Source organism: Lathyrus oleraceus, chromosome 3, assembly GCF_024323335.1.
Source record: "Lathyrus oleraceus cultivar Zhongwan6 chromosome 3, CAAS_Psat_ZW6_1.0, whole genome shotgun sequence".
Taxonomy (NCBI): Eukaryota; Viridiplantae; Streptophyta; class Magnoliopsida; order Fabales; family Fabaceae; genus Lathyrus; species Lathyrus oleraceus.
In genome coordinates this window covers 264,098,029-264,122,273 of record NC_066581.1, presented here as the reverse complement: position 1 = coordinate 264,122,273, position 24,245 = coordinate 264,098,029, and the positions used below count along the sequence as shown (strand labels likewise).

Genomic DNA, 24,245 nt, shown 5'->3' with positions numbered 1-24,245 from the left:
GCGAAACATCAGTATCTGGTTTAGCACCATAGACTTCGTAAATATAGGAATCATTCCCGAAACCCCATATACCATGGCCCTAATCATCATTTCCGTATAAGTCCTCAGTAGTTTATCTCAGCAGTCAGCTCCGGCCTACGCATCCTCTACGTAGGGGACCGATGCAAATAAGTGAATTATCCAGAAAAACAAAAAAATAAAAGATAGCAAAAAGGCAACTCCGATATAAGTGACCCTCACAAAGTCATTTAAACCAAAGAATTGTAAAAAAATTGCTACAAAAAGAAAAAGAAAAAGAAAAAAACTTACCCACTGTTAGTTGGTTCGGAGGTATCTGGCACTGAACTCGGTAGGGCGGATTACGATCCGATCCCCCACAACTACAATTGGGTCCAATAAAAAGGGTTTACACATTATTATGTGCCAGAAACCGCATGCTCAGATCATAATCACTAACAGGCCACTCTACTACGAAGCATGTACGGATAACAGGCTTAATGTGATTGCGCCTGAATGAAAAGGACACAAAAAGAGATGAAGAGGCAGGCCTAGGTATTGTGGGATAATATGGGTTGGTTAATATAGGAATGAAGTTTATGTCCGTATTTGCGGATTAGTGTCATCATGATACCCTTAGTTCACTCAGTTAGTACCTATCACTGCATCCCGACTTGAACTTAGAATTTTTACCTAAAACACTCGTTTACACAAATTTTCTTTTATGAGCTTTTTAATGTTTTGCTTGAGGACAAGCAAAGGTTTAAGTGTGGGAGAGTTTGATAACACTAAAATTTACCGTATTTTTGACTCCGATTTCACATGCATTCTAGTTGTTTTATTATCATTTTGTTGTGTTATTGCTATGTTTTTCTTTGTTTTCAGGTTTTTACTTTAATCGGAGCCCCGATCGAGAAAAGGAGCGAAAAAGAGCCAAAAACCCTAAAATTCAGCATTTTGTTCTTGTGGCCTACCCCATGGTTGGCGCCATAGACCCTGCCATGACGTGTCCAAGCTCAACTTCACTCAACTTCCATGTTCCCCACTACCTCCACTAAGGTGCCTCACTTTGGCCTTGTGGCGGGCGCCATGGCCTTGTGACGGGCGCCACAAGAGGAAAATAGTTTCCCTCCCATTTTCAAGTTGAAGGGCATCCAAGTCATTTCCATCTTTTTACTTGCTTATAAATAGAAACTCGAATTCACTTTTACAATCATCCAAACTTAGAGCAGAGGCAAACTCAGAGCAACTTTGTTTCACTTAGGCATATATTCAGTTTTATAAAGTGGTAATCGCTTCGCATTGGAGTGTTACCACAATTGTGTAATTAAGTCTGTGATAGAGTCTGTAATCGAGTTTGGAGCACTTTGGAAGGAAGTTAATCCTGCCGCCATTTTCATTTCCGCTTTGCAATTTATTCAACCCTCCGATTGGAGCAGGTTTTTATTACTTGTCTTTATCTTATTTATTTTCCCGCACTCGCTTTACTTTATTTATTTTTCCGCACTCGCTTTACTTTATTTATTTTCCCGCACTCGCTTTACTTTATTTATTTTCCCGCACTCGCTTTACTTTATTTATTTCCTCGCACTCGCTTTACTTTATTTATTTCCTCGCACTCGTTTTAAATTATTTACATTCCGCACTCGCACTACTTTTATTTATTTTAATGCACTTTTACTTTACCATGTCTAGCTAAATTTATAAGGTTAGAATGTAAGGATCGTAATTGAACCAGTAATCCGGACAATTGTTCGTAGAAACACTTAAGGGCTATTTTAACTTTCAACTTAAGTTTTCCCGCACTTCAATTCCGTTGGGTAAGATCCAAAGCCGTCCAATGTCTTTTTAAACTTAATTTTTTTTAACTATTTCAAAAATAGCGAAAACGCTTTGTTTAGTTCATTAGGAGATTTTAACATTAAGAAGAAAAGAGATTTTAAAACTATTTTCGGACGCGTTTATAAGTTTAGAGTCTGGTTCGTGAGAACCTCTTTTGGTTAAGAAATCCAGGTTATAATACTTTTCAACTTAGTCAAGATACTATATTTCTTAAAAATAGGTTTACTACTCTAACGCAACGCGCGCCTTTTTATAAGTGACAATAAGAAGGTTTGATTAGGGAGTACAACTCGGTTCTGAATACGCGAAAGCGACAGTTCCTGTTAAATTAGTTCTTTTCAAAGTAGGAAACACTGCTCATAAGTAGCTCTACTAGCAAGTACTTGGATTATTAATTGATTACGTGAATTACATTCGACCCTGTCTTTATTAATTAAATTTATTTCAATACTTTACTTTTCATTGCACACTCTAAAAAACACCTATTTTGATTGCCTTTGATAAACACCATAACAACAGATAACGATAGATTGACACTTGGTCTCTGTGGATTCGATAATATTTTATATTACTCTGACGCGTTCGTATACTTGCGAAACACCGCATCACGAGGTTGGGTGTTTGGTTGTTGTGTGTATGTGATAGGTTGATGATGTGTGGTTGGTTGTTAGATTGGGGTGGGTTCACATTGGTGTTGGGTGGGGAATTGTTGTGGGGCATACGATGACGAAGCAAGTTGGCATGGATCCATGAAATACCGCGGATTAGATACAAATTATTGAGTTGTTACCGACATAAACCATGCCATATATTATTGAGTCGGTCTTGCACCATGGATGACTGGTTCGTTTAAGATATGTTGTCTTCAATTCCTCCATTGATGACACATCTCTTTTGCAAAGTCTCTCCAGTCAGAATAATCCCATTGTGCATCAATCCTCTTTTGATGCCAATTCCCCAAACACGTGGGAGATTCTGAAATCTGTTGTAGCATATGGAACTGCAGTTTGACCCGGTCACTCTGGTGCATTTCCACTGTAGTGAATCAGATAATCGGTGTCTTCGTTGTCCAAACTACAACATCGTCATGGTTCATATCATGATCAAGACCCATATATGGCCTCCAGATAAACTGTAAAGCAATACGAAGCGATTAGATGGAAAATAATTTGATAAGTATTTTTAAATTAAAATATAGTTGTGTAGGAGTATTACTTCGTCATGTCCACTGTGGTCCAATAGATTTTGATAGACTACAATAGCGTGTTTTGGACACCTATTGTAGTTCATCCCCCTTACTGACCACCTTAGCTAAAAAAAGTGAAAAATATTTTTTACTGTTAATTATATTATAAAATATAATTAACTAAATGGTAAAGTGTTAGACTTACTTGGTTGCAAACAGGAACACGAATGAGCGCTCGTTTATCGGGGCGAGCGACAGTATTCTTGACCAACCCCAAGCTTGAAGAAAATACGGACATGAAAAAAAGTACAGGTATTCTTTTTTGCAGTTTTATACATTGCACTATATAGATGGGCCAACACAGCTGAACCCTAACTATATGTGTTTACCTTATTAATGTTGTGCAATAAAGGTAAATACATTATATTTACAAAATTACTTGTACTTTCTGGAAACAAAAAATTACCAAATAAAATCATAATATAACACCGAGATTTTATTATTTTCTCGTACTCGGTTGAATCTTCAGACAATACTATACTGGCATAATATTGTTTAAGATATTTTAAATTTATACCTTGCCCCCTTACTTGACCGAATGTCTCTCCCTCAATTTCGTCGTCTAACAAATGGGCACCCAATAATTCATTACAGATAGAGTTGTCTTGGTTAACTCTACCATTCACGGCCTTTCCATCTATACGGAGACCCAACAACATGTACGCGTCCTCAAGTGTGACGGTACACTCACCAATCGGAAGGTGAAATGTGTGGGTCTCGGGTCTCCACCGTTCCAACAATGCAAGAATGAACTTGTAGTCCACCGAGTACGAAGCAATGTTGAGTAGATTTCCAAATCCACATCCTCTAATATATGGTTCTATTAAAGAATCATGGGGTACATATTCATGTACACGACATCTAAAACGCTTCGGATCCTAATAACAAAAAAGTAAGAAATGCAATAAGAAGAAGAAATACATAATCAACAATGACAACTCTATAAGAAGTAAGAAAAATATAGATAACAAAGGTATATGACTTAAAAACGAAATAAATAAAAAGAGAGAGATAACATATAAAACCCAAGATATTCTCGAGTGTTCCTCTGTGGTCATCACCCATAGTCAACAAAGACATGATTTGATGTTGCAGAGCTTGAGTGTGGTAGAGAAATAGTATGGCAAAGAAAGGTTATAGATGAGTAGTGTTGGAGATGATTTGATATTGTTGATATGAAAGTCTATTTATAGATGAATGAGTTAGTAGGTTTGCAACCTAAGAAGAATGGGATTGGATGCATGCAATGGCAAAAGTAGTTAATGGAATGACAAAATGCAGACTATCCTTAGCCTTTGTCTTTGTCCTAGGCGCATGCATGTGAAGAATCACATGTAAAGGAAGAGGCTCCCTTCCTCTTGGCGCCTAAGTGTAGGTAATGGGAAGTGAAGCCCTTCCTAATGGTGCCTTAGTGTATTTGAAGTGAAGGGACGCCCTTCCTCTTGGCGCCCAAGTTGCTTTATGGTGCCTAGGGAATGGGCGCCTATTAGGAATATTAGGGCTCAGAGATTCCTTTCTTCCTTGCTTTAGAGATTCCCTGGGAGCATGTGTGTTCTTGTCATTCTTGTCACTAAGTGTGGATTATTTTCACTACATGCATGGTCAAGTCTGTAAAGACAAACCAAGTGATCAATGTGTTTAGTGTGCAACACTATTTATGTTGTGCAGATGAAAAACTTAGCAATGCATTCAATTCCAATAAAGAAACTTAGATTTTTAATTTTTGAACAAAATGTCTTCCACACAACATTACATGATCAGTGCCCATGTCGAAGGTGAAATATTTGATCACCAATTGTTCGGCTTTTATTTTCGAAACACAGAGGTAACTCGGTTTACAATAAATCAACGATCAAATTTTTCACATCTGAAACAAAGAATAGAAAAGAAATTGCCACATTAACATATGTTTGTCAGTCACGAACAATCTGGTTACAATGATATAGAGTTGTATATATTACCACATCAACAACAGGTGTCTCAGTTTATTGATCAGTCACAAGTGTTTTGTGAGACTGATGACAAACAAGCTGAGGTGAATGTTCCAGATGACGAAGAAGAAGAAGCCGAGATCATGGTTGATTCAATGGTGAACGTTGATGAGGAAGGGGATCCAATACCAGCAAGTCATGTATATTGTCCATCCCAACACATGACAAGGTTGAATTTGGGTTCAGATGAACCTTCATCAGATGTATGGTACAATCCTTACGTGCAAATGCAAGGATCTTTGAAACAAGGAGACACATTTCGCACAAAAGAGGAATGTGTAAAAGCCATTAAAAAATTACACATGCAACTATCAGCTGATTTCAGAGTTGATAGAACTAACGCATCAAGGTATAAAGTTTATTGTCCGAATGAGCACTGCCTTTTTAGGTTATCAGCTTCGTACCGGAAGAGGAGCGAGTCTTGGGAGATTTAATCAATGGGTCCAAATCACACATGCATGGTGACAAACCCAATGCAGGATCATCGTAAATTAAGCTCTCAGCTAATATGCGATGAAATATTGTCTGTCATTGGTGACAATCCTTCGTTAAAGGTTAGTACGATAATCTCGCATATTAGGGCAGAGTACGAGTACACTCCATCATATAGGAAGGCATGGATAGCTAGGACAAAGGATGTTGAAAAAATGTTTGGCCATTCGGAGGAGTCTTACAAACAACTTCCAAAATACATGTTGGCTATAAAACAATATGCTCTGAGGACTATTGTCAAGTTGGAAACATTGCCCGCGTATACACAAGATGGTACGTGTGCTGTTGGAAATGGAATATTTCACCGTCTCTTCTGGGCATATCTGTTGGTGTAAGCCCTAGAGGCCAATATTTTTGGTACTTGTATCATGTGTAAGCCCTAAAATAGCTAGTCCCACTACGCCAAAAAAGACCTATGAGAGCGCTTTTTTTGGCCTTTAAAAGCGCTTAAAAGCGCTGCCGTAGGTGGCACTGCTATAGGTTTTAGCAGCGCTTTTTGTTTACTAAAAAGCGCTACTAAAGGTTGTCAATAGAGAGCGCTTTTTAGTAAAAAGCGCTGCTAAAGGTGGTATATAGACAACCTTTAAGAGCGCTTTTTACTAAAAAGCGCTCTCTATTGACAACCTTTAGCAGCGCTTTTGAGTAAAAAGCGCTCTTAAAGGTTGTCTATATACCACCTATAGCAGCGCTTTTTACTAAAAAGCGCTCTCTATTGACAACCTATAGCAGCGCTTTTTAGTAAAAAGCGCTCTCTATTGACAACCTATAGCAGCGCTTTTTACTAAAAAGCGCTCTCTATTGACAACCTTTAGCAGCGCTTTTTAGTAAAAAGTGCTCTCTATTGACAACCTTTAGCAGCGCTTTTTACTAAAAAGCGCTGTCTTTTCCTCTAGTAAAATAACAAAACGCTGCCTTCAGTTTAAGCCTACCATTTCAACCTGTAATATTTTTTGGGAATAATCCCATAAACCTGTAAATCAAGCCTCTCTAATTCAAGCATTTGGAGTCATAATTCAAGCATTTGTAATTTTTTAAACCAACACAAGAATGAACACATTTGGAGTCATAATTCAAGCAAACCAACACAAGGATAGATAGGCACTGAACACATTTGGAGTCATAATTCAAGCATTTGTAATTTTTTAAAGAAAACCAACACAAGAATGAACACATTAATCTATCCATGAAATTAAAGATATCACTAAAATTATAAAGAACTATACACAAGTCAAAACTAATATGTTATACGGCCTATTTGGAGTCATAACTAATATGTTAAAAATATAAAGAACTATACACTTGCCAACCAGAAACCATTCTTCATCAAAGTATTCATGTTATTTTGAAACCATTATATACTAATTAATCTTTTCTCAATAAAATATTGACACAATTCCTCCTTGATTTGTTCCAACTGCAGTCTCGTGTAATGAGCACACTTGTATTCATCAAAGTACTACATAACAAAACATAATATGCATGATTTAGTTAAAAGTAATAAATAATATGAAATATTCGATAAATATTAAAACAAATCCTAAGTTATAAATCCATACCGTGATTGGAATCTCTATTTGATTCATATTAATGATTTCCCTCATAAACCTCATTACAAAGTATCCGCAATCGATACCGTTGCGCTGTAGAGGACACTACATAGAAAAATAAATAAGAATGTATAGTTATGTTTTCTTATCAAGTAGCATCACTATTATAAGCAAAATTGTGAAAATTAAAGTACCTGCACTTTTATCCACGTAATGTTGCTGGATTTAGTACGTGGTACTCGAGCTTGTCTTTGAGATCGGAACACTTTTATTGATCTAACAAAATAAAAATATATATTTAGAACAATCTCACATAAATATACACGAATATTTAGAACAGTCTCACTTACGTATCAACTAATTGCTTCATATCCGGATAATTTGTCCATTCACCATCTATCGAATTCAGAAAATATACCACTTCTTTTAAAGGATCAATAGCAAGCAACAACCAGTGACACCTATAAATTAAAACAAAAGTTTATATGGAAATTTTTTACGTAAAAGAAACAATTAAAGATTAGAATAAACTTAGAATTAAAATCTAACCCTGAATTATACGGCCAAAGATACAAGTTGTTTGTACTGCTGGCCATGAATCTCTTGACTAAGTACTCTCTACATGAATCCGGTTCCCTACAAATTAATGCTTTGTTGACCAGGGAGGAAGACACGAAACGGAATCTGTTTGACAATTGATCATCATCAATGAAAATGAGATCCAAGGGCCATGCAACAAATGATCCTATTGCATCTCGCAGCAATGTTGTCTCTGAAACAATGTCAGGTATCGGTAGCAACGCATTCTTATCGAATACAACATCAACCGATACTTTAAGGTGTCCATCCGGGAGCGGTCTATGGTAAAGTAAATCTCCCGAAGTGTTGTGCACTTTTCCCTTGCCAACTAGGCGATAAGTCGGTGACGATAAGTATAGCTGACAAGATGAAATGCCCTAAACCAATAATAAATATGTTACTTTTAATGTGTATATATTTCAATTAACATAAATGTGCTATTTTAATTTCAAAATAACATATATAATTACCTCGGGAAATTTATTTTGACAATTGATACTGGCTTTCTCACTAGTTTCTTTCAACTGTGAACTGCACTTTTCCATACACCTATATCTCTCATTATCCTTTTGCAATTGAAGAACTTGCGCTTGTAATGCCTGCAACGTCTCCATCACTTCTTGATTGCTAGGATTTCTTCTCCTTGGATTCTTATACAAGGAAGTTGGAGTACAACCATGCCCTTTACCCCTCACCCGACCGGGATACTCAGGAACATTTAGTGCTCTACTAAGTACGCTCCTGTTCTCCTGGTCCTCAGCTGTGCTTATCGATTGAGATAGGGTCTCCTGAAATTCATTTACATATCGGAAATTATTAGTGGAGATAAAAAAATTAATTATATATTATTAAACTTTTGATTTAATTAAAGACACAATGTTCTACTTACACATTCATCATAAATATGTTGAACGTCATCCCTAACAGTTCCATCCTTTCCCACACGAGCTTCTTTCCACAAAACATGTGGCGGAAGTGATGTTGCGTCACTTTTCGTCTCGTCTAACTACGCATTGACACAAATAATAAGATAATCAATTATAACACATTGAGACAATTAATAAGATCGTAGCATTTTTGTATACTTACAATTTTTTCCTCTAAGCGTGCATATCCCAAACGCCCTTTTTTGTATGCATACGTGGGATTTGACGCTCTCTCGCGATTTGTGGCACTCACTTTCTTGAAATTTTCGTCTCTTCTTTGGGCTACAAAAGCAACCCATTCTTCTTCTGTAATGAAGATCGCATACTTCACTGGATATTCCGGATCATATTCAACAAAAAAATTTTCTTTGTCCTTAAGATACTTGTTTGTTAAAAACGTTCTCCACCCTCTGTGTCTTTTTCCGGCCAATTGAAGTATATACTTTTTTCGGATAGTTGTATCTTCAATGTTAAAAGACCTCTACGAAAAAATATTGGAATAAAGTGTGTTAGTATAAGTAACTTAAACACATTATCGTCAATATAAAGAAAATATAAACAATCATATATTGTACCAGTATCTCAGTCCAAATCTTATCTTTAGCGCTACCCAACTCTTTATTACTCCATCTTGTAGCAGTGATTGGAATGTGCATACGAACAAGTGTACCAATGTAGCTTGCCAACTTTGCAGCATTAGACCCAATTAGTTGGTTATCAGCATTCCAATTTACATTATATGTTACTGCTTTATCTCTATCACGAATGATACTCTTCATAATAGTGATGCCTCGTGTAATTTCTTTTTCTGAAGTATCATCAGGAGCATTTGCATCTTGTGAGTTTTCTTGATCACTAGCCATTTAACCTGTAATAAAGAAAAAATATAAAAATGAAATGAAAAATATAAAAATCCATAATCAATAATCCATATATATATTGAATAATATAAAATGACATAGGCTATAAAATGACATGTCATTCGATTGGGGTCTTTGGCGTGCGCAATAGCAAACTTAACAAATTTCGATACCCCATTCTCGTACTCTTTCGACAATCGATTGGAATACATCCATGTCTTATCCATGGTTTTAACGCAAAGTAATTAGGGTACAAAACGGTATAACGCGTTTCTGTCAAAACCCAAAGTATACACGGAATGAATACGGAGCAAGAAAACACAACATATTCACGCAATTTCAGACAAATTCATCACAGTGTACCAGTAATTTGAGGAAGAAATTTACCTCGGATTTACCGAACAGCAACGTCGAGAAGGTCAAACTCACGGAAACACAGGGAATGAGCGCTGTACATATAAAACAACATCAAGGATAAGTCATAACGTATAAAACAATTCAAGAAACTTATATGATGCACATGAACAATTCAAGAACCAAGTAATCGATCATTCAAGAAATTCAATTCACAAGTAAGAACCAAGAAATTCAAGAACCAAGAAATTCAATTCACATTATCAATTTTATTAAATTATCAACTTGATGGGGATATAAGGTTAGTGTGTCAATGGACGAACCGGTATATCAATAGTTAAACTACGTGGACTAATATTAATAAAAGGAGTGCTAACAATACCAACTCTAACACTCTTTTATTGGGTGAAACTCGTCTAAGTCCCACTATTTTGAGTCTTTTGTCTGTCTCCTTTCCAAGAACTCAAGAGCTTGTTGCGACCAAAACACAGTTCCAAATATCATAACTGCTTCCTAATGCATAACTAGAGCTAAATAATATAAAACTGTCTAATTAGCTCAGACCAATCACTTTGAACCTCTAGGCCACCACTCATGATCTTTACTAGTAAGAGGTCATATAGATTTAAGACGGAGTACATCCCACACAGGCAGTTTAATTGGAACAGTACCACATATAACTGGTTGTACATAGTTACTGGTTGTAAACAGAACTATACTAAGTGCACAAGTACCTGAGTTTGTCGCTTTGAGATTAAAAAATATAGGACAGAACCGGACAGCTACAACAGCTTTGCTTGCGCAGGGAATCTGTATAGCAGGCCTGCATATCAAGGTCAAATAATAAAGCAACATACATAACTAACATATTTTGGTAACTTGATTCATTAGCTTAACATGAATAATTGAACATAATGATTCATTCTAGATACTAAATGATTAAACACATGCTTTGGGTTTGTATAATATCTAAGCTGAAAGACATACCGAGAAAGATCTTTTCTAGAAAATATGTAAGCTGCATTAACAGATTCAGACGCAGTACCGATTTTGTAAGAACCTGAAATAGGCAAAGACGTGAAGTTTTCAATTAGACGCAAACCATGTAATAAAAGCTAAGCAAGAATTTATCTATAAAGGAAGAAAACAACATATATGGTTCCCTCAGATCCTCAAGACCTCCTATTTGCTCACCACGATACTCAACAACCTGCAGACAAGCACATGAAAAATGTACATATAGTCCATCTGGGTTCATTTTACACTACAGTGACCATCTTAAAAATTCACATAATATTAAAACATCATTTTACAACATTAAATAGGATTGCCAAAATATGACTGTAGCAGACAAAGTTATGCCAAAATATGAATGTACATTTTGAAGTTTAACTGTTCATTCAAACCAACATGTAATAGGATTGCCAAAATATGAGACATTGCTCTAAGTTCTTGAAACCATATCACATATATCACTGTAGCAGACAAAGTTATTCCATTTGAGTATCCAACATTTAACATCAAAATCACTTTCTGAAATTTCAGTAATAGTTAGAATATGAGGATACAATGGTGCAAACATATCAGTTCATTCCTTCCTACTTTCTCAGCAAATTTAAACAAATGTTGAAAAGGCACTGATTCTATTAGAACTCCCAACATTATTTCTAAGTCAATGGCGATGCAAGTTACAGAATATCATTTATATCAGAACAAGATGAAACTTTCGGTAAGTTACAGAATATTAAGCAAACATAGTCACAAACTCTAATAATCGATACTGACAAATAAATAACCCATAATGTAGCAATGCAAGTCCATTCAAACCAAAATCGACCACCTATTCTTTGACTTCTAGGGCAAAACAGAAAGACACGAAAACCTAACCTTAAAACGCAATGAGATTTCCAGGTATTGAATCCTTCTCTTTCGAATGCAGTCTCTTTCAAATTTGCAGTGTTTATCGTTGAGATTTCCAGGTACTCTGTGGAATTTTTTCCAGGGCAGCGAGAGCTTCGAACGAGAGAGAGTGAAAGAGGGATTTCTGAAAGTCAGGGATTTTGTAATATTAGATTTATTATAATTTTTATAAATGACCTATAAGAGCGCTTTTACCTTAAAAGCGCTTTCATAAGTGTGAAACCCATGAGACCTATAAGAGCGCTTTTACCTTAAAAGCGCTTTCATAAGTGTGAAACTCATAGATGTGAGACTGAGACCTATAAGAGCGCTTTTACCTTAAAAGCGCTTTCATAAGTGTGAAACCCATGAGACCTATAAGAGCGCTTTTACCTTAAAAGCGCTTTCATAAGTGTGAAACTCATAGATGTGAGACTGAGACCTATAAGAGCGCTTTTACCTTAAAAGCGCTTTCATAAGTGGAGACCTATAAGAGCGCTTTTACCTTAAAAGCGCTTTCTTTACATAGGCGAATTTTTTTTCAAGCTATTACAGCGTTTTTTTTAAAAAGCGCTTTCTTTTTGGTGCTGCCAAAAGCACTTTTTGGTGTAGTGTCGTTTAATGTATCAAGTGTGACTTAATCATGAGATCACAATAAAACATAAGGACAATATTCTTAAAGTATCCGTAGTTGAGCTTTATTGTGAAGTGGGATAACATTAAAGCATTAAGACTATTATGTATATAGACTGATGATCACATCTCATGGGTCATGGATAAAGAGTTATCAAGTCTTAAACATAGGTATGAATATTAAGAGTAATATTTATACTGGATTGACCCGCTATAAGAATACTATATAGAATGTTATACAAAGTGTCATAAGTTATTCTCATGGTGATAATGGTGTATACCACCCTTCGACCTGAAACCACTATGGATCCTAGATGTAGAGTCGAGTGCCTTAATGTTGATCAAACATTGTTCGTAACTGGATGACCATAAAGACAGTTGATGGGTACTCCACGAAGCATGCTAAGGGACATGAGTGACCTAGATGGAATTTTCCCATCCTGCATAACAGGATAAATGTCTATGGGACCAATATTGAACTGGATAAGGATGACACTATCTATGCCTTCTGTTCAATATAGACATAAGGGCAAAAGGGTACTTGTACACATAAGTATTATCACAAAAGGATTTCTCATATCAGATGACATTTTCGTGTCTTGGGTAGCAGTCATGTGTTGCTAGATACCGCTCATTGTTTATTATGTTAAATACGTGATTTAATATAATTGCCAATGTCGTGAAAACCTATAAGGTCACACACAAAAGGACGGATTGATAAGAGATAAAGGAACTAAGGAACACCGTAAGGTACAGTGCACTTAAGTGAATTGTAGAACATCGTAAGGTACGGTGTACTTAAGTAGAATACGAAATATGGTAAGGTACCACACGCTTAAGTGATTTTGGCATATTATAAGATATGGGCCACATACACTTAAGTGGGATTTTTAGCTTGTAGCCGACACGAGTGGTTCTATAAATAGAACCCTTGTGCAGAAGCATTAGAGTAGTTGCAATTTTGTTTCTTTCTCTCTCACTCAAAGCCTTCATTCGTAGCAGCTAGCACTGAGATTGAAGGATCCATTCGTGTGGACTGAGTAGAGGCGTTGTCATCGTTCAATGTTCGTGATCGCTCCGTAGATCTGCATCAAAGGTTTCAATCGTCATAAGAGGTAACAGTTCTATCACGGATCATGCCCATTCGTAAGGATCACTAAAGGAGAAAAATTTCGCTGCGTTTTGGATCGCCATTCTCCTTCAGTGGTATCAGAGCCACTTACGAAACCATGCATCTGATAGTTGTTTATTTTCTGTATTTTCTGTATTAATATGATTAAAAGACAGAATGAATCAAAGAATAAACGAGTAATTAAATTTGGCATCATGTGTGTACGATTTGGATGATTGATGTTGACTATGCTTTGGAATCCGACATTAGTATGGTGAAGAAGCGATACATCGATCGTCCATAGGTTATGCAATTGAGATTGATCAAGTTATATATATATGATATAAATAATCCGGATGCAAAATACGGTATATATGATATATTGTTTCTGTTTCATTCATTCAAACACTTAATGGTTGTTTTCCTTTGAGCGATCAATGGTCGTTTGCTTCTTGATCCGACATTAGTATGGTGAAGCAATGACCTGTTGATCAATCATACTGAATCAACGATCGAGGTGTGTTTGACGGTCTTAAATTAGTGCATTAGGGTTAATGAAGGCACAAGGTTTGTGTTGTCAAAGAGTTATGAATTGAGGGCATGTTGGATCACATCTGTTGACAGTTTCAAAGCGCCGATTTTGGCCGCGTGATGTTCGTGATGGGCATGTGATGGTCGTGACAGGATGGACGTGATGGTTGTGACATGTTTTGTGACGGTCGTCACATTCACAAAGTATGTATTTTCTGTTTTTCTGTTTTGTGACCGGACAACGGGCCCCTGGCTAACTCTGCGTAGTGTGATCGGTCGCCGAAATTTAATTTGGTTTTAATTAATTAAAAGAATTAAAATTAATAATAATAATGTGTTTATTATTATTGTCTTGTGGTGATCAGTTATGGCCTTAGTTTTCCTTTATTTTGTTTTGGGATTTTAAAATACGACCTGCGTGTCGTGCCTCTCTTTTAATCTCTTAATGTAACTTCTTTTCTCATCTCACTCCCTCGTATGTAAAACGAGTTTCTTTTATGTAATGTAGTGTTATGAAGAAAGAGAATAATTCAATATCAAAGGAGGACAACCTTGAAGATCTTGCTTGGAGAAGCTTAGATCGTTATTAGGTTAGCTTAGGTTCTCTCATTGGCTTGGGAGAACAATTGCGCTAGGGGCCATAACTGTTTTATTATGTATGTTGATGCATGTGAATGTATGTTGATTCATGTGAGAGACGATTTATATGATAAATAAGCCAGTGAGATCAGAATAATTGCAAATTCCCTCAAATTAAATATTAAGTTTATGCTTTCCAAGATTTAGCACTCATCAAGACTAGTAGCGGATAATGTAGGTTTCGCCTACGCGAGGTGCATGTTCTATATTAGTAAGGTGAGATGGGATAATTGTAATATCCAATTGCTAAAATAATGGGTCAAACTTAACTAAACAAATTATAATAAGATTATATATGTTTAGAAGCAAGAGTTGGAAATGATCCATGTGATGGATTGGAATAAGGAGTTATTCACCCAACTAAAATATTCGAGAGTTGTATTAGATACAATTGGAAGGAGTTCCTACCTAAATAACCTAGTTTTGTGTAATTTGCCTACGCGGACTTAAAATAAAGTGAAATGTGGATCTCGACCCACTAGAAAATCTTACAACGGGATTTTCCGAATCAAATGATGAGGGTCATTTGTTTTGAGTAAAATAGTGGGAGCATATTTAATTAAAGGCCTAATTAAATATGTTATTGATACTTATACTTTAATTATTTTCATGTAGATTACCATGACAACAAACACCTCTAACAACATTTTGCGATCAATCCTTGACAAGGAAAAATTGTCTAGGACAAATTTTCTGGATTGGCACCGAAATATGAGGATTATCCTCAAACATGATAGAAAGATGTATGTCTTGGAGAAACCTGTTCTTGAAGAGGAACCTCCTAGTTCTACACCTAAGGCAGAAAGAGATGCTTATAAGAAGCATGTCGATGATGCCAATGAAACTGCTTGTCTCATGCTAGCTACCATGAACTAAGAGTTGCAAAAGCAACATGAGAACATGGCAGCGTTCGATATGATCGAACACCTGAAGATGCTCTATCAAGAGCAAGCAAGACATGAAAGGTTTGAAGTTTCAAAAGCCCTTTTTCAAGGCAAGTTAGCCGAGGGAGCCCCTGTAGGTCCCCATGTGCTCAAGATGATTGGGTATGTGGAAAACCTTGAGAGGTTGGGTTTTCCCCTCGGAAAGGAACTTGCGACTGATTTGATCTTGCAATCGTTGCCAGATAGATTTAGTCAATTTATCCTAAATTTCAATATGAATGATATGGACAAATCTCTTATTGAACTGCTAGCCATGTTAAGAACTGCTGAGCAGAATCTGAAGTCAAAAGGGAAGTCCATTCTGATGATCGAAAATGGAAAGAGACAGAACAAAAGACCCACCAAGCAGGGTGATAAAGGGAAAGGAAAGGAAGTTGTCAAACCCAAACCCACTGTTGCTGCTTTGAAGCCTAGTGGAGGCATAGCAAAGGAAGGCACCTGCTTCCGTTGCGGTAAGACCGGACACTAGAAGAGAAACTGCCCAAAGTACTTGGAAGATAAGAAGAATGGAGTAGAGACTTCAACTTCAGGTACTTTTGTTATTGAAATTAATTTATCTACTTCTGCATCATGGGTATTAGATACTGGATGCGGTTCTCACATTTGTACCAATGTGCAGGGGCTAAAAAGGAGTAGAGATTTGGCAAAAGGTGACCTACGAGTTGGAAACGGAGCAAAGGTTGTTGCTTTAGCCGTAGGAACTTATGTATTGACTTTACCTAGTGGTTTAATAATTCAGTTAGAGAATTGTTATTATGTACCTGCAATTAGCAGGAATATTAGTTATGTTTCTTGTTTGGACAAGTTTGGTTTTTTCATTTATAATAAAGAACAGTTGTTGCTCAATTTATTTGAATGATATATTCTATACTACTGCACAAATGAACAATGGACTATATGTCCTTGATCTTGAAATGCCTATTTATAGCATTAATACTAAAAGGATGAAACCTAATGAGTTAAATCCAACTTACCTTTGGCATTGTTGATTAGGCCACATAAATGAGAAACGCATTTCCAAACTCCATAAAGATGGACTCTTGGACTCTTTTGATTATGAATCATATGAGACATACAGGTCTTGTTTAATTGGAAAGATGACAAAGTCTCCATTCACAGGAAAATGTGAAAGAGCTAATAATCTTTTGGCCCTCATACATACTGATATATGCGGACCACTAAACATACCAGCCAGGGGAGGTTTTCAGTACTTCATCATATTTACTGATGATTTCAGTAGATATGGTTATGTGTATTTAATGAAACACAAATCAGAGTCCTTTGAAAAATTCAAGGAATTCAAGAATGAAGTACAAAACCAATTAGGTAAGAATATTAAAACTCTTCGATCAGATCGAGGTGGTGAATATTTAAGCCTAGAGTTTGATGACCATCTAAAAGAGTGTGGGATCCTATCCCAACTTACTCCTCATGGAACACCCCAATGGAATGGTGTATCTGAGAGAAGAAATCGAACCCTGATATACATGGCCCGATCCATGATGAGTCACGCCGATCTTCCAAACTCCTTTTGGGGACATGCACTATTGACAGCAGCTTACACACTTAACCGTGTTCCATCCAAAAAGGTTTAGAAGACACCACATGAGATATGGAGTAGTAAGAAACCACATATGTCTTACATGAAGATTTGGGGTTGTGAAGTTTATGTGAAACGACAAATTTCAACTAAGCTTGAGCCCAAATCTGACAAATACTTATTTGTGGGGTATCCTAAAGAAACAAGAGGGTATTACTTCTACAATCCTTCTGAGGGCAAAGTGTTTGTCGCTCAAACTGGAGTTTTCCTAGAAAAGGATTTTATTTCCAAAGGAATCAGTGGGAGGAAAGTAGAGCTTGAAGAAATTCAAGAATCACAAAGCATTGATACACCTATGGAGGAATTAGAGCAGGAAACACAAGTAGTTATGGAAGAGAAACCTGCTCAAGTAGAACAAGACCAGCGTGGGTCAAGCAGGATACGTCACCTACCTGAGAGATATGGATATCTCATAACTGATCAAGGTGATGTATTACTCATGGATCAAGATGAGCCTGTGACCTACCAAGAGGCCATAACCGGTCCTGAGTCTGAGAAGTGGCTAGAAGCCATGAAATCTAAAATGGATTCCATGTACACAAACCAAGTTTGGACCTTGGTAGAGCCTCATGTAGGAGTTAACCGTATAGGATGCAAGTGGGTCTTCAAAAAGAAGATTGACATGGATGGTAAGGTACATACCTATAAGGCAAGACTGGTTGCAAAAGGAATAAACAAATTCATGGGGTTGACTATGATGAAACCTTTTCACCAGTTGTAATGCTTAAATCTATTTAGATTTTACTTGCTATCCCTGCATATCATGATTATGAAATATGGCAGATGGATGTCAAAACTGCTTTCCTTAATGGGAATCTTCTTGAGGATGAGTACATGACACAACCTGAAGGATTTGACATACCAGAAGAAGCCCAAAAGATATGTAAGTTACAAAGGTCAATCTATGGATTGAAGCAAGCTTCCAGAAGCTGGAATCTTCGTTTTGATGAAATAGTAAAACAATATGGATTCATCAAGAACGAAGATGAGCCTTGTGTCTACAAGAAGGTTAGTGGGAGCATGATCGTTTTCTTGGTATTATATGTAGATGACATATTACTCATTGGAAACGATGTCCCTACCCTATAACAAGTAAAGTCTTGGTTGGGGAAATGCTTTTCTATGAAGGACCTAGGTGAAGCAACCTATATATTAGGAATCATAATCTATAGAGATAGATCACAAAAACTGCTTGGCCTAAGTCAGAGTACATACATAGACAAAGTGCTGAGACGCTTTAATATGCATGATTCCTAGAAAGGATTCATACCTATGCAACATGGCATGTGTCTATCAAAAACACAATCCCCTTCAACTAAGGAAGAAAGGGATCGCATGAATAAGATTCCATATGCATCTGCAATAGGATCTATCATGTATGCCATGTTATGTACTCGACCAGATGTCTCGTATGCTTTAAGTGCAACAAGTAGGTACCAATTTGATCCTGGTGATGCTCATTGGGTAGCTGTCAAGAATATCCTTAAGTATTTAAGAAGGACTAAGGACTCATTCTTGATATATGGAGGTCAGGAAGAGCTGGATGTAGTTGGATACACCGATGCTAGCTTCCAGACAGATAAGGATGACTTTAGATCGCAATCTGGTTATGTGTTTTGTTTAAGCGGTGGCGCTGTGAGCTGGAAAAGTTCAAAGCAAGATACAGTTGTTGATTCTACAACCAAGGTCGAGTATATTGCTGCCTCAAGTGTAGCAAAGGAAGCTGTTTGAATCAAAAAGTTCATTAGTGAACTTGGCATAGTTCCTAGCATTGTGGATCCCATTGATCTCTATTGTGATAACAATGGTGCCATCGCACAAGCTAAGGAGCCTAGATCTCACCAACGATCCAAACACATACTTAGGCGTTATCACCTCATTCGAGAGATAATAGATAGAGGAGATGTGAAAATATGCAGAGTACCTACACTTGACAATATTGATGACCCGCTGATAAAGCCTCTTGCGCAGCAGAAGCATGAAGGCCATACTAGATCTATGGGCATTAGGGGTATGCCTGATTGGCTCTAGTGCTAGTGGGAGATTGTTGATGTAAGCCCTAGAGGCCAATACTTTTGGTACTTGTATCGAATTATTTATTAATAATAAAAGGCTTTTTCTTTATTATGTTTGTTTAATAAAGTCCCTAGAATAGCTAGTCCGTTTAATGTATCAAGTGTGACTTAATCATGAGATCACATTAAACATAAGGACATTATTCTTAAAGTATCCGTAGTCGAGCTTTATTGTGAAGTGGGATAACATTAAAGCATTAAGACTATTATGTATATAGACTGATGATCATATCTCATGGATCATGGATAAGGAGCTATCAAGTCTTAAACATAGGTATGAATATTAAGAGTAATACTTATACTGGATTGACCCGCTATGAGAATACTATATAGAATGTTATGCAAAGTGTCATAAGTTATTCTCATGGTGATAATGGTGTATACCATCCTTCGACCTGAAACCACTATGGACCCTAGATGTAGAGTCGAGTGCCTTATTGCTGATCAAACATTGTCCGTAACTGGATGACCATAAAGACAGTTGATGGGTACTCCACGAAGCATGCTAAGGGACATGAGTGACCTAGATGGAATTTTCCCATCCTGCGTAACAGGATAAATGTATATGGGGCCAATATTGAACTGGACAAGGATGACACGGTCTATGCCTTGTGTTTAATATAGACATAAGGGCAAAAGGGTAATTGTACACATAAGTATTATCACAAAAGGATTTGTCAGATCACATGACATTTTCGTGTCTTGGGTAGCAGTGATGTGTTGATAGATATCGCTCATTGTTTATTATGTTAAATACGCGATTTAATATAATTGCCAATGCCGCGAAAACCTACAGGGTCATACACAAAAGGACGGATTGATGAGAGATAAAGTAACTAAGGAACACCGTAAGGTACGTTGCACTTAAGTGAATTGTAGAACATCGTAAGGTACGGTGTACTTAAGTAGAATACAAAATATGGTAAGGTACCACACGCTTAAGTGATTTTGGCTTATTATAAGATATGAGCCACATACATTTAAGTGGGTTTTTTAGCTTGTAGCCCATACAAGTGGTTCTATAAATAGAACCCTTGTGCAGAAGCATTGGAGTAGTTGCAATTTCGTTTCTCTCTCTCTCTCACTCAAAGCCCTCATTCGTAGCAGCTAACACTGAGATTGAAGGAATCCGTTCGTGTGGACTGAGTAGAGGCGTTGTCATCGTTCAACGTTTGTGACCGCTCCAGAGATCTGCATCAAAGGTTTCAATCGTCACAAGAGGTAATGATTCTATCACTGATCATGCCCATTCGTAAGGATCACTAAAGGAGAAAATTTTAAATTCCGCTGCATTTTGGATCGCAATTCTCCTTCAGTATCAACCATGCATCATAGCTTTTTCTTTCTATAAACCAATTATACAAATTGATGGTACATGGTTGTACGGAAAATACAAAGAAACGTTACTGATGGCAGTGGCACAAGATGGGAATAACAACATTTTTCCAATCGCCTTTGCCCTAGTTGAAGGGGAGATTGCTGAGGGATGGAGTTTTTTTCTAAGAAATCTCCGATTGCACGTTGCACCTCAGCCTAACTTATGTTTGATCTCCGACAGATACCCTTCAATCATCAGTGCATATAATAACATTGATAACGGCTGGAAAAATCCTCCGTCGACGCATTTGTTCTATATTAGACATATTGCTCAGAATTTCATGCGGGAAATCAAAGATAAGATGTTGCGGAAGAAGGTTGTCAATGTATGTTACGCATTATCAGAACCTTCTTTCAAACACTACCGCGAGGAAATAAGATTGTCAAACGAAGATGCAGTATGGTGGATTGATAGTATTCCATTGGAGAAGTGGATTAGGGCATACGACAACGGTCAGCATTGGGGCCACATGACAATAAATCTTGTGGACTCTATGAACTCTGTCTTCAAAGACATTCGTAACCTACCTATAACCGCTTTGGTGCAGGCAACATATTTCAGGCTAGGGGCGCTGTTTGAAACCAGACGCTCAAAATGGAGTTCAGTGTTGCAATCTGGACAGTTGTTCAATGATGCTTCAATGAAATTCATCAGACATGAAGCTGCCAAAGGAAACATACACGTGGTTACTGTCTTAGACCGCACTAAAGGTTGGTATAGTGTTGTCGAGTCCATGGATCATAATGAGGGCATACCGATGGGACAATACAAAGTCGAACTAGATAGAGATTGGTGCGACTGCGGAAAGTTCCAAGTCTTTCGTATCCCCTGCTCCCATGTAATTGTGGCATGCTCAAAGGTTCGAAGAGAGCCATCCTACTTTTTATCTGAAGTTTACAAAGTCGTCATCCTTTCAAATATTTATAACATTAGTTTTTCCGTAGTGGCAAAAGAGGATTATTGGCCAGAATATCAAGGGGACATCGTCTGGCACAACGAAGTTATGCGAAGGAAGAAAAAAGGTCGCCCAAACAGCACCCGGATTCAAACCAAAATGGATACGGCGAACAAAATGGTTAGACTATGTAGTTCATGCCGTCAGCCAGGTCACAATCGTAATAACTGTCCTAGTGTTGGAACGAGCACAACCAGATAAATTCATATGCACCTCTATTGCAATATATGAAAAACTAAATTTATTTCATATTAGACTTCTGTGATGAAAGTACCATTACATAAACAGTAACACAAATAATTATAACAAATACAATACTAAAACTATGTGATTACAACCATTAAAACAATTTTGAACGTGTAATGCATCATCCTACGAGCGTCTTGGTCGGTCTTAATATCCACCCATTCGCGCACTTCTCCGTTTTGGTTGAACCTTAACACAATCCATTGTATTCTTCTAATCCTTTCACCCTCTCCAATTTCTCCCTCTAACCAACTGTACAACGTCCGATTAAGACGTTCAAACGTATCTATGTTCTAAAGTCGAATCTGTAACAGAGTCGCAACAGCGGAAAATATTACATTAGTATTTCATTTCTGAATGTATGCAGACATTGTTAAAACAGATAAACTTGAAGGTGATGGTGGTTGAACTAGAGAAATTATGGTATTAGGAGATGATTTTGGTGAAAAATATTAGATCCAAGCCGTGGTATTTATGGAAAGTGAACATCAATTGTACATGACATGCAAGCGCCTGAGGGATTGACGCCCACATGACATGCAGGCGCCAGATGAATTGGCGCCCACACTACAAGACACACCTAGGCGGCAAGAGCATTGACGCCTCCTCATGAGGGTCAATGCATGCACCAATAACATTGGCGCCTCCTCATGAGGAGTCCAATGCATGCGCTAATGCTATTGACGTCTCCTCTTAATGGTTAGGGGGTGCGTCTGGCGCACCCTCTTGTAAATCTGATTATTTTTGTTTTTTTTAATTATTGATTATTTTTTATTTTCTTTTAGAAAAAATTGGTTATTTTAAAAAAAAATCCCATTTGAACAACTACACTGTGGTTTGTATGGATTAGTAGGAATAATGTCATCTTTAAAGACAATAATATTGGTTTGTATCCCTATTAACTGTTTGAAATGGAGGTAATATTTCTATTTTCGTGTTGTAAGTGTTCGAGCACCCCTTATGCTCTCGTTGTTAATCCATTGTCTTTCTTAAAAAAAATATATGTAAACATCTATTACTATTTGTCATAACATATTAGAATTTTGTGGCAATTTTTTTTCCGACTTTTTGCTTTGTATTTTTTTTATTTGCCTATATATTAAAAATCACATTTCAATATTTTTATTAATTTATCACACCCGTAAATATTTTGTTTACCGATTACTGAATTTTTCTTCAATTAGATGAGAAAAATTATTTAAAAAGCTTAAACAACCAAACATTAAGTTTTGAGGGAGGAGGCCGGTTCTTTGCATTCCACGACTAATTCGGTTAAATCTGTTATTATAATTATAATTAATAAAAATATTTTAGCAACTAAAACTCAATTTATAAAAAAAAACAATGTGTAAAATTTAAATTAAAAAATAATAAAGAGAGAGCATTGATTAAAAATTCTTAAACACAAACTTATACTTAAAATATATATATATATATATATATATATATATATATATATATAACAGAGTTATAATTAATTTGTTCTAGAAACTAATACAACTCTGAATATACATAATAATAACACCACCACTTTCTTATTTATAGATATCACAACTTTGAATATTAAATACATCAAGCTTTTTAGTCTTATAGTAATAACTTAATTATCCAAAGATATAGCTTACAAACTCAAATGACATAATATGTATTTAAGAATAGAATACCTCATGGATGGATGGATCATATATATATATATATATAGTTAAGGGTGGTTCTTAACAATTTGGGATGGTAACACCACAAGAATTAGCAACATTTCTAGAACCAGGAGAGTTAACATACTGTTTCAAGTTAGGGTTTCTAACGTATTCACATAAGCATGGCTTTTGATCGTTCAACCTGCTGCAACAATCAGAGGAAGGTTTGGTGTTTGACATGATTGCTCCTAGACATGGGCTCAATTGCATTGGGTCACAGTTCGCAGCCTCAAGAATGGAAACAGCCTCAAACATGAGCACTAGTGCAAATATCATCATTGCAGACATACCTTTCATCTTCATCATTCTCTCTACTTGGTGGTGGTTGAAGAGATTTTGAGAGTGAGTTGTGTTCGATGAATTGGGTATGTAGGAGTATGTATTTATATAGGTAGAAAATTACAATGGGTACTATGTTAGTGCGTTTGGGTAGGAGCTCGACTCAATCAATATTTATTGCACCTTAATTTTAGTGGAGAGTTATGTACTATAATTGACATTGTGCCTACAAAAATAATAACGGGCGTTGAGATGGAGTTATTATGCATTTACTCCATTTCTGCTATGTCGCATTTCTACTTTTTTAACCAACGTTTTATTTTTGTACTGGATGGCGACTTCTCACTCAATTACTCTCTCCCAAATTATAAAAAATTTAATTAATGTACAGACTCTCTGTAAAAACAGTCTTAATCATAAATAT

The 24,245-nt window shown here is 36.6% G+C and overlaps 1 protein-coding gene across 1 annotated transcript in view; it reads right to left on the bottom strand.

Annotated features, from left to right (window-relative positions):
- Positions 1-9,483: 9,483 nt before the first annotated feature.
- LOC127130756 (ABC transporter C family member 10) overlaps positions 9,484-24,245 on the bottom strand; it is a 50,405-nt gene continuing 35,643 nt past the window's right edge. The window contains exons 9-13 of the mRNA XM_051059721.1: positions 11,245-11,367; positions 11,014-11,044; positions 10,822-10,894; positions 10,569-10,657; positions 9,484-9,488 (exon numbers count right to left, since the gene is read on the bottom strand). Coding sequence (XP_050915678.1) covers positions 9,484-9,488; positions 10,569-10,657; positions 10,822-10,894; positions 11,014-11,044; positions 11,245-11,367 — 321 coding nt within the window. The remainder of the gene's footprint in view (positions 9,489-10,568; positions 10,658-10,821; positions 10,895-11,013; positions 11,045-11,244; positions 11,368-24,245) is intronic.